Source organism: Solanum pennellii, chromosome 11 (assembly GCF_001406875.1).
Source record: "Solanum pennellii chromosome 11, SPENNV200".
Lineage (NCBI taxonomy): Eukaryota > Viridiplantae > Streptophyta > Magnoliopsida > Solanales > Solanaceae > Solanum > Solanum pennellii.
In genome coordinates this window covers 61469137-61480837 of record NC_028647.1, presented here as the reverse complement: position 1 = coordinate 61480837, position 11701 = coordinate 61469137, and the positions used below count along the sequence as shown (strand labels likewise).

The following is an 11701-nucleotide window of genomic DNA, read 5'->3' as shown; positions in this document are numbered from 1 at the left end:
AGAGAGAGAGAGAGAGAGAGAGAGAGAGAGAGGACGACATACAGCAAGAAAAAGAACTATGAAAAAAAGTAATATATAGTTGGGATGTAAAGTGATTGAAGAGTTTGTTTCAAGGCACCTATTGATACGATTGACAAAACAAAATCATATAATAATATCGATAACTTTAACAAGCTAAGATTCAACAAATTTAAGAAGAATTGATGAACTAACAAATGTTATTGAAAAAATTTGAAGAAAAAGACAAGAGAAAAACACTTCAAGTTACTTTAGACGGATAATCTATCTTTTTCAGTTTGATAACTTAATTTTCTTGTTTATTTATATATTTTTACATTACTTGAGCATTCTCATTTATAATATTTTCGACTCATCATAGAGTATATTATAAAATATCTAGTTTTCTATGGCTCTTATTTTCTTCAAGTCTGTTATAGTAAAAGTTAGCTACATCATTATGATGGTTATAAGTTAAGACCTACCCGGCCTTTGCTTGTACCTATCTTTGTTGAGGAACTTTTTTATTATTATTAATAATAAAATAAAAGGTCTTTAAATGCACTATCTATTGGTATAAATTTACTAAAAAAATATTTACCCCAAAGAATCTTCACTAAACAAGATTAGTTTTAGGTTAAACCAACAATTCTTCCTTATTATAGCTATTCCTTTCAAGACTCTTCCCTAGTCTAGAAAGTTTTAACAACTTGCTATATAGACCTTCAAGTAAAGTAAATAATAGGGGTTTCAATTCATCAATGTGGTAACTTGATTTAGTAAGATGTGTGATCTCCCATAAGTTTAGGGACACACTTTCCACTAATTGCAATTTCCAGTAGCCAAATGATTTGTGTAATGTTGTTAATAGGTGAAACTGTCTACTATTAGTTAGATTGTTATTTGGAGGAAATTTGAGATTATGTTGGTGAGTGTTGCAAATCACTTCATATTTGCAAATCAGAGACTTGTGACAATACTAATATAGGGATAAGTTAGTATGGTAATAGTAGTTTATCCCTAAATTAGTGACTTGAGGGTCGTTTGATAGTATATTATATTAGAAAATATATATGTATTAGCTAATTTCTATTTTACTATTTAATACACTTTTTTATATAACTAAGTAAGATGAATATTTTAAAATTAAGTCATTTCTTAGTATAAAAATAGAGAAAATACATAAAAAGAAAAAAAAAACTGAACTTGGTTCGAAAACTCACTTTAGCACTTAAACTATACGAGCGTTTAAATACTTCCTTAACATCTTTGAAGTGAAGTAAATACAACCCTAAGGGATGACATGACAAAGAAAGAGAGTTCACTCTCTTAATAGCGTGTGAAGATGTTAAAAAGGAAAAAAAAAATTATTATAAAATCATACACAAGACATATTTTTATTGGTCAATATATAATAAATATTTTAAATATTATTTCTTAATATATTAAAATATATGAATAATTTTATTGGCCCATGAAAACTTTAATTTTTATCCTCTTTATTTTGTTGTCGTCTCCATTATAGATTCTTCTCCATTGAAGCTATCATCATTTCCTCCATCTTCAGCTTTAACTTTATTAACTACTTCAGTTTCACAATCTCTTTAGTAATCCACAAAATCCAACACCGCCATCTTATTATTAATGTCAATTTCACATGTATAAATTTTATCGATTTTAATCAGAGCGAAAAAATTTGCTAGTTATCGGACTTTACGGAGGCAGAATCAATGATCTTTTTGCTTTTGAATTTTTTTAAATACGAAGACAGTGATGGTAGATCCTTTATCTCTCCGGTGTTGATTTTACCGATGCGAAAGGAATAGAAACAGACTGATTGTTGTTGTTTAGTTGCTCCCACTAAGAACTTTAAAACTCACTATTAATGGTGTTTTAAGGAAGAAAGTGATGGTGAAGTGGTGACTCAGTTGTTTGTTGGTGTTTTAGAGAATCTAGCAATGGAGCTTCGGCAGTGATTTGAGAGTTACGATGAAAGGAGTTTAAATGGTGGACGTAGTTGAAAAATATGGAGAGGGCAAAATAAACATTGAAGAGCTAGAAATGGTGAAGAAGAAGGACGAAGAAAGAAGTGAGGGAGCTGGGTATGGGGTAAAATAAAAATGGGTCAACATTTTTTATTTTAATTTTAGAAAATGCACTTTGAATTAATTAATTAGTGTAAATTAATTTTAGAAAGTGTTGAAAAAAAGGTGAAAATAATTAATGACGTGATGTTAATATGACGTTGTTGTGGCACTTACATGGCAATGACGTGACAAGTGAGAGTGAGATAATAACCTCAGGATGATTTTTAATTCATTTCAAAAATGTTAAGAGAATATTTAAATGCATGTATAATTTAAGTGTTAAAGTAAATTTTTCAGACCAAATTTTGAAAATTTTTTATATACTTTCTCTTATATAATATTCTTTTTGTATCACATAAATTAAAATATAATGAATATGAAATTTCAAATTTATGATTCAATAAAGAAAGAAGCTTGAGTTGTTACATCAATGTCATGGAAAATCAGTTGTGCTCGTGGCTTACAAGACTTTGAAATATTGTGCATCATTTATTTTTGTTTTATGTTCAATTTACAAAAAATGTTGAAAATAGTTATTCTGAACTTAACGCAAAATTTATTAGTTTTATCAACGTATTTTTGATAGTCTCAAAAATATCTTTTTATTTGGTTAATTAAATTTAAATACATCTCTCTATAATATGATATTTGTCAAATTTCACTAGATATGTTGTTATTGTTGTTGTTGTCCCTGAACTAGAGGTGTCAAATGAATAAGTTAAGTTGGAGTTGGAAACATAAAAATGGATTGAAATTGAAATCTGGTTGGGTTATGACCTGCCTAAATTTACTTTGGATTCAAAATTGGCTGAAAATCGAGTTGGGTTATGATCCGTCCAGTTTGATCCTCTTAATTTCAATAACTTTGTCATATTTTTATTTACCTTTTATTACCACATTTTTGAGTTTCACCTCAAGAAAATAAAAATAAAGTAATAAATAAATAGATAAATCCTAAAAGATATAAAATAAATAATAATTCATATTTTCAATATGAGAAAATACATCATATCAATGAAAATAAAGAATCTTAAAACGTATTGAAATTAAAAATTAAATTGAGTTCAACCGAAATTTTTCAAAATGGATCAAGGCTTAAATTAGTTGAGGTTGACCTAATTCAAATTATCTTGACACGCCTTACAAATTTTTAATTTATAATCACAAAATTCAAAATTTTTATTTTCTTTCTAAAATTACATATCAAATTAAAATCGATCAAATAAATTAAAATGAGAGTAATAAAATTGGTTGTTGATCTCATGATGGAACAAATTTGAATGGAGAAAATTTCTCATTCACCATTCATGAACCCAAAGAATAAATAGGTATGAAATAAGAACACTTTGAATTAATGTAGGGAATATTTATTATATAGGTTAATGAGCTAACACACCAAATAGTCACACTCCTTCCATAAGTTGAAAAAAATAATTTTTTCATTTTTTACATTTAAAATTAAATACTATTCTTCAAATTATTTTTCAAGAGTTAATACTAAATTTCAATTAATACGAATAATAATAAAAACAATTATATCAATAATTATTTTCATAATAAATATGTTAAATTAAAATAATGACAAGTAAAAACAATCGGAGAGAATAATACTCCAAGTAACAACCAATAATCTAGGCCAAGAAAATACTCTCTCCGTTTCACAAAGAATGGTCTACTTCGACTTGACAGTTGACACGAAATTTAAAAAAATAAGAAAATTTTTGATCATGTATTCCTAAATTAAAGTTAGGTCAAATATACAAAATTGTACTTTAATCTTGTGAGTTTAAACATATCACGTGAAAAGTTGTTACCAACAAAAAAATCATTCTTTTTTAAATAGACCTAAAAAAAGAGAAGATCATTCTTTTCTAAACGGAACATAACAATTTCAAACAAAAGAAGGAATAAAAACAAAACATACGCGGTCCAGCTAGATTTTTGCATATAAATGGTGTCGTTTAATAATCAGTACACGACATTTTATAAATGTTTAACATGGCTGATGCAAATCCCCCTTTTTAAATAAAAAATAAAAATAATTATTATAATTGTTTTTATAAAATTTCTTTTTGCACGATTATAGTTTAACCTATTATAATATATAAGTTTTTATCGTGTTATTAATTATATACTTGATACAAAATATATTGATAATTACCTCTTGAGGTAATTTAATTGTAGTTGAAATCTGATAAAATTGTCACGACCCAAAAAATGGGTGTGATGGCACTCGTCTTATCCCACCAAGACAAGTCAGCCTAAAACCAAATATCTAACAAAGTGCGGAAGTAATGACAATTCAACAACAATTTCTATTATGAAACCAAGTCATATTAATTCAATTCCCAAAACCAGGTTGTCACGTGCACAAGCCTCTAATGTAAATATTAGAATTGAAATAAAATAGGAGTCTAAAATGAAGTTGTCTTTCAAGTAAAAACAAAATCATAAACTGGAGTAGGAAAGTTCGCTGAGATGACAAGCAGCTACCTCACAATCCTCCACAAGATGCCTCGGAAACGAAAAGAATGACAGGTATCACGAAGATCCAGGCTCGTATCCTACAAAAATTTGTAGAAGCAAGGGGTGAGTACCAAACCACGCGGTACCCAACAAGCAAACCTCTAAACACAAGTTAAGTGAACAAAATACGGGCACTTCTTACACCATATCTAAACCTCCACGCTACAGTCTAATAGTTTACAGTTTACCAAACACACAACTCAATAACCACACTCTATCAGTTTACACATTCTCAATAACAACTCAATATTCAACAGTCACAAGCTTCACAGAGAAACACTCACAAGATCAACAAAACACATGTTCAAGTTCATCAATAATAAAATGTGTAATGCCATGAGATGCAATGTCAAGTATAGTGATGCATGTCTTCCCTAACGATACACACCCGCTGTCTCTCAGTCCGGGACCCATGGGGGACATATCTGTCCATGCATCTGTCGCGGCGCACGACACGACCCTCGATAATAGTAACCTTCGCGGCGCGCGATACGTCCCTCGAAATATGATATCCATCGCGGCGCGCGATACGACCCTCGAAATGGTACATCCTCTTACCACAACCATGTCTCAAGTACAATGCAAATTACATGCTCAAATGAAAAATGAGGAGATAACCATTTTGATACCAAAGCTCAATTTACAACAAGGAATACAACACCAACAATTAAGCAACAAGTCTCCAAATCATTCTCAACATCACACAAGAAAATGCACGAATTTCATACGCTTAACAAGGGTTTAGAAATCCACTTGCCTCAAATAGTAGAACAATCACTTTGGAACTTGAGTCTTCCCTTTTTGTTGAACTTCCAACTCAAAACAATCTATTCAAATAAGTGTCCATAATAAGATTTCAAGATGAAAAATATCCACATTACTTTGTGTCTAGTCTAGACTCTAAACTCACTCTGAAACTTACTCGAGTATACAATCAAGTTCCTAATGTTAAGGTCAATTGATATTTCAATTATCGAAATTTCAAGTTTCAAGCCTAGGGTCAAGTTTTAATTATTATTATTATTTTTATTTTTAATAAGCCAAGTTGAAACAAATATGTCTTTTGACTTCTAAATGATGAAAAGCAATTCGGGCAACAGTCGCAGGTCAAAAATAACCACATAAAGATCATGCTTGAACAAGTAAAACCTCATCATGGTTACTAGACACCTTCATATCAGATTTAAGCTTCAGATAAAATCTTGAACCATACAAATGTTCCGTCACAATACCATACTGTATCCTATTCATAATATCTAAACTCTTATTTCCTAAGGATTAATTCTAAACTAAAGGCAATGGCTGCCAAATCATCACTACATTAAAGGCAAAAAAAACAAAATTGGTACAACGTTAAGTGTAAAGAGTAATGGGTATATGACACCTATTTAGCCTACAATCTTATGGACAAATCATTCCCCTCCCATTTTAATATAATATTAGTTTCAGGCATGCATATATATGTATAAATTATTGAAGAACATGTAGACTTGATGCAATTACCTGAAGCAGTTCGCAAGATGCCGAAACCCTTCGTCCGTTCCGTCTTTCTCCTTTCTTCTTTTCCTTTTATGAATTTATTAAGTACTAATTGTGATAGGTTTTACCCACATATTTTATTAAATAAAGGCTAAATAGTATAGGGTCTTAAATAAATTATCACTTTAGCCCATAAACTATCGATTAATTAACTCAAGTTAAGCAAATATTCAAAATTTCCAAAAATGACCTTCCGGGTCATTACATTATCCACCACTAAAAATCATGTTCGTCCTCGAACATAAAGTAAAAGAAAGTACCTGAAGCTTCAAAAAGTTGAGGATATCTGGCACGCATGTCAGACTCAGTCTCCCAAGTTGCCTCTCCCACTGATCGGTGCTTCCATTGCACCTTCACTGAAGCAATCTCTTTGGTCCTAAGCTTTCGAATTTGCCTATCCAAAATAGCTATAGGCTCCTCCTCAAATGTCAAGTCTGGACCCAGCTCCACAGAATCGAGTGAAATCACATGAGATTCATCCGGAATATACTTCCGAAGCATAGAGACATGGAAAACAGGATGAACTGCCGACAAACTAGGTGGCAAGGCCAACTTATAGGCCACCTCTCCCACTCGGCTCAAAATCTCAAAAGGTCCAATGAACCTAGGGCTAAGCTTGCCCTTCTTTCCAAACCTCATCACACCCTTCATGGGTGATACTCGAAGCCAAACATGATCACCCTCCATAAACACCAAAGCTCTAACTCTCCGGTCTGCATAACTCTTCTGTCGACTTTGGGCTGTCAACAGTCTATACTGAATCATACGGACTTGCTCCATAGCATCTCTAAGCAAGTCTGTATCCAAAGAGTCCATCTCCGCCGAATCAAACCAACCTATCGGAGACCTACACCGTCTTCCATACAATGCCTCAAATGGGGCCATTTGGATACTAGAGTGATAACTGTTATTATAGGCAAACTCCGCTAAGGGTAAATGTTGATCCCATCTAGCACCAAAATCGATCACACACGCTCGAAGCATATCTTCCAATACCTGAATGGTCCGCTCAGATTGACCATCTGTCTGAGGGTGAAATGCCGTACTCATATCTAACTGGGTACCCAGACCATGTTGTAATGCCTTCCAGAAATGAGAAGTAAATAGTGAACCCCGATCTGATATGATAGAAATCGGAACTCCATGTAGTCGCACAATCTGACTAATATATAGCTCGGCTAACTTTTCTGCCGTATACTTCACCCGAACCGGAATGAAGTGGGCAGACTTGGTCAGCCTATCAACAATAACCCAAATAGAGTCATAACCACCCACTGTGGTAGGCAAACCCACAACAAAGTCCATAGTAATCCGCTCCCACTTCCAAGTAGGAATAGGCATCCTCTGAGATACACCCCCGGGCCGCTGGTGCTCACACTTGACCTGCTGGCAAGTCAAACACCTCGAAACAAAGTCTGAAATATCTCTCTTCATCCCACACCACCAGTAATGCTGACTCAGATCATGATACATCTTCGCCGCTCCCGGATGGATGGAATACCGAGTACAATGGGCCTCCTCAAGAATCAATCTAATGAAATCGCCTGTCCTGGGCACACAAATTCTGCCTCCGATCCGCAAGACGCCATCAGAATCAAGGACAGCCTCCTTAGCTTCTCCTCTCAATACTTTGTCTCGAATGAGACATAATTTTTCATCATCAAACTGGTGTGCACGGATTTGCTCGACTAAAGAAGACCGAGCCTCAATAAAAGCAATCATCCCATCACTCTCTTCTGAAATCTGCAAGCGGACAAGACTGTTAGCTAATATCTGCACATCTCTAGCCAATGGTCTCTCCTCAATACTAAGCGCTGCAAGACTCCCCATGCTAGGAGTCTTCCTACTCAGAGCATCGGCCACAACATTGGCCTTTCCTGGATGATACAAAATGGTCACATCATAGTCCTTCAGCAACTCAAGCCATCTCCGTTGCCTCAAGTTCAAATCCCTCTGGCTAAAGATATACTGAAGACTCCGATGATCAGTGAAGATCTCACAATGCACTCCATACAAATAATGACGCCATAACTTCAGTACAAATACCACAGCCGCTAACTCCAGATCATGAGTAGGGTAGTTCTTCTCATGGGACTTCAATTGCCTAGAAGCATAAGCAATCACTTTCCCCTTCTGCATCAACACACCACCCAAACCAACTCCTGAAGCATCACAATACACAGTAAAGTCTACACCTTCCTCAGGTAGAGTCAACACAGGAGCAGAAGTCAACAAAGTCTTGAGCTTTTGAAAGCTCTCCTCACACTCATCAGACCACTGAAAACTCACATCCTGTCGAGTCAATCTAGTCAATGGAGCTGCAATAGTAGAGAAACTCTGAACAAATCGTCGATAATAGCCTGCCAATCCCACAAAACTCCTAATCTCAGTAGGTGAAGTAGGTCGCGTCCAGCCTCTAACTGCCTCAATCTTGGCCGGATCTACTCTAATACCCTCCTTGGACACCACGTGTCCCAAGAATGTCACAGAAGTAAGCCAGAACTCACACTTTGAGAACTTGGCATACAACTTCTCTTCTCTCAACCTCTGAAGTACAATCCTCAGGTGTCGGACATGGTCCTCCTCAGTCTTAGAGTAAACCAAGATGTCATCGATGAAAACAATCACAAAAGAATCAAGGTATGGTCGAAACACCCCATTCATCAACTCCATGAATGCTGCAGGAGCATTAGTCAATCCGAAAGACATCACTAGAAACTCATAATGCCCATACCGGGTCCGAAAAGCTGTCTTAGGGATATCTGATGCCCTAATCTTCAACTGATGATACCCAGACCTCAAATCAATTTTAGAGAACAATGATGCTCCCTGTAACTGATCAAATAAGTCATCAATACGCGGAAGAGGATACTTATTCTTCACTGTTACCTTGTTCAACTGTCTGTAATCAATACACATTCTCATAGTCCCATCCTTCTTCTTCACAAACAATACAGGGGCACCCCAAGGTGATACACTAGGGCGAATAAAACCCTTACTCAATAAATCCTGCAACTGATCCTTCAATTCTTTCAACTCTGCTGGAGCCATACGGTATGGAGGGATAGAAATAGGCTTAGTGCCCGGCTCCAAATCAATAGCAAAATCGATATCCCTATCGGGAGGAACACCTGGAAGATCAGAAGGAAATACATCGAGAAACTCCTGAACCACGGGAACAGATTCCATGGGAGGTGGTTCAACACTAGTATCCCGAATAAAAGCTAAGTAAGACAAACACCCCCTCTCCACCAACCTCTGAGCACGGATAAAAGAGATGACCTTTCTAGGATAAGAACCACTAACACTCTTCCACTCAACCCTCGGAACACCAGGCATTGCTAAAGTCACAGTCTTAGCATTACAATCAAGGACAGCATGATAAGGAGAAAGCCAATCCATACCCAAGATAACATCAAAGTCCACCATCCCCAGAATGATTAAGTCTACCCAAGTGTCATACCCAGCCAAAGAAACAAGACAGGATCGATACACTCGATCCACCACTAAGGGCTTACCCACGGGTGTAGAAACACGAATAGGTACAGTCATGCTATCACATATCATATCAAATTTAGCAGCAAAATACGTAGACACATAAGAGAATGTAGAACCTGGATCAAACAACACAGACGCAGGTCGATGGAATACTGGGATGATACCTGTAATAACAGCATCAGAGGTCTCCGCCTCAGGTCTCCCGGGGAAAGCATAGCAGTGGCCTCCTCGTCCACCTCCATCCTGGGTGGTACCTCTACCCCCACTCTGCTGAGCTGCAACACCACTACTAGAAACTCTATCACCTCTACCTGACTGAACTCTGCCACGACCTCTACCCTGTGGTGCTGGTGGTCTAGTCTGGAATGAAGAATTAGGTCGAGGCCCACCACGACCCCTTTGTGAAGTACACTGCCGCATTAGATGATCGGGATCTCCACAAGTAAAACAAAATCTCTGACCTGGGAACTGTTGTGTGGACCCTGAAAACCCACTATAATTGCCTCGCCCTGTAGGTCGCTGCTGTGAACCGTACGAGCCCTGACCTGGGCCATAAGAACCCCTAGATGTCTGGCCACCCTCAAATGTCGGCATAGATGCATGAATAGGTCCCCGCTGCTGAAAAGAACCACTCACTCTCTGTGATCCCCTACCTCCAGATGAGGCACCATGAAACTGGCCTGATATACGGGCCCTTTTAGGGTCCCCAAACTCCTCTCTCTCCATCAATTCCGCCTCTTTGGCGGCGCTCACAATGGACTGGAAAGAAGTCCCCTCCCTAGATGTCCGAAACACAGCTGACCTGATAGAGAAAGTCAATCCCCTCACGAATCTGCGGATCCTCTCTGTCTCATTTGGAATAATGGCCAACGCATGCCTAGACAACTGGCAAAAACGCGCCTCATACTCTGTAACCGATAAACCATCCTGTCTCAGACTCTCAAACCTCAAGCGACTCTCCTCTCTCACGCTCCATGGGATAAAACGATCTTGGAATGCGCTAGCAAACTGCTCCCAAGTCACTGGAGGAGATCCAACTGGCAAACATCCCGAATAAGTCCTCCACCAGTCTCTCGCTGGTCCACGAAGCTGGAGTGTAGCATATCTAACCCCATGTGACTCAGCTAATCCAACCACCTCTAGTAACTCTCGGCAGGTAGTTAGAAACTCATGAGCGTCCTCGCTCTTCCCACCCTGAAACTGAGGTGGGTCCATCTTTCGAAATCTCTCATACCTACGCTGCTCATCCTCTGTCAGAACAACCATCGATGCAACTTGACCCCCAACTGCTGGTGCAATATCATTCTGAACCGCGGGATCTACTGGTAGTTGCCCCACCGCATCCTGAACAACCGGAGCTTGTTGCTGCTCTTGGGTCTGAGCCCCCTCTCTAGTACGAGAGTCATGTGGTGTGGTAGTTGCACCACCACCCTGAGAAAAGCCCTCTAACACACTTAACACCCTCAATAGCGTATCCTGAAGCAAAGGTGTGACTACGGGATCTGGAGGAACCTGGTCCTCTCTGTCATCAATCTGAGGTTCGGTAGAGACCTCTCTAGCACGACCTCTCACTGGTGCTGCTCCACGTCCACGACCTCTGGCTACTGTCGCACTACTAGCACGACCTCTAGCTCGAGATCTACCCCTACCTCTAGCTGGGGCCTCAACAACTGCCTCGGGAAGTGCCTCCCCTCTACCACCAGTAACATTAGTTCTAGTTCTCGTCATCTGTCAAAAGAGTATACAACAACTCAGTACTAAAGAAGGTGACTACGCACGATGAGAAAGAATGAACAAAAAGAAGTTTTCCTAGTAATCCTTGTAGCCTCTCAGAGATAAGTACAGACGTCTCCGTACTGATCCTTGAGACTCTACGTAGACTCGGCTTGTATACACGTGAGACCTATGAACCTGGGGCTCTGATACCATTTTGTCACGACCCAAAAATGGGTGTGATGGCACTCGTCTTATCCCACCAAGACAAGTCAGCCTAAAACCCAATATCTAACAAAGTGCGGAAGTAAATGACAATCCAACAACAATTCCTATTATGA

At 37.6% G+C, this 11701-nt stretch overlaps 1 protein-coding gene across 2 annotated transcripts; it reads right to left on the bottom strand.

The window, feature by feature from the left end:
- Positions 1–4599: 4599 nt before the first annotated feature.
- LOC107004065 lies at positions 4600–11460 on the bottom strand. Of its 2 annotated transcripts, XM_015202280.2 has the most exons (3): positions 9812–11460; positions 9406–9407; positions 6366–6593 (listed from the first exon to the last, which is right to left on the bottom strand). In XM_015202280.2, the coding sequence occupies exons 1-3, from the start codon at positions 11373–11375 to the stop codon at positions 6366–6368; spliced, it is 1794 nt and encodes a 597-aa protein (XP_015057766.1). In that variant the 5' UTR covers positions 11376–11460. The 2 variants fall into 2 exon arrangements, with proteins under 2 accessions (XP_027768455.1, XP_015057766.1); XM_027912654.1 differs by lacking the exons at positions 6366–6593; positions 9406–9407 and adding an exon at positions 4600–4648.
- Between the last annotated feature and the right edge of the window lie 241 nt (positions 11461–11701).

Bases quoted from the DNA above. Each gene is read 5' to 3' on its own strand.
- LOC107004065 (XM_015202280.2), bottom strand. From the start codon at position 11,375: ATGACGAGAACTAGAACTAATGTTACTGGTGGTAGAGGGGAGGCACTT.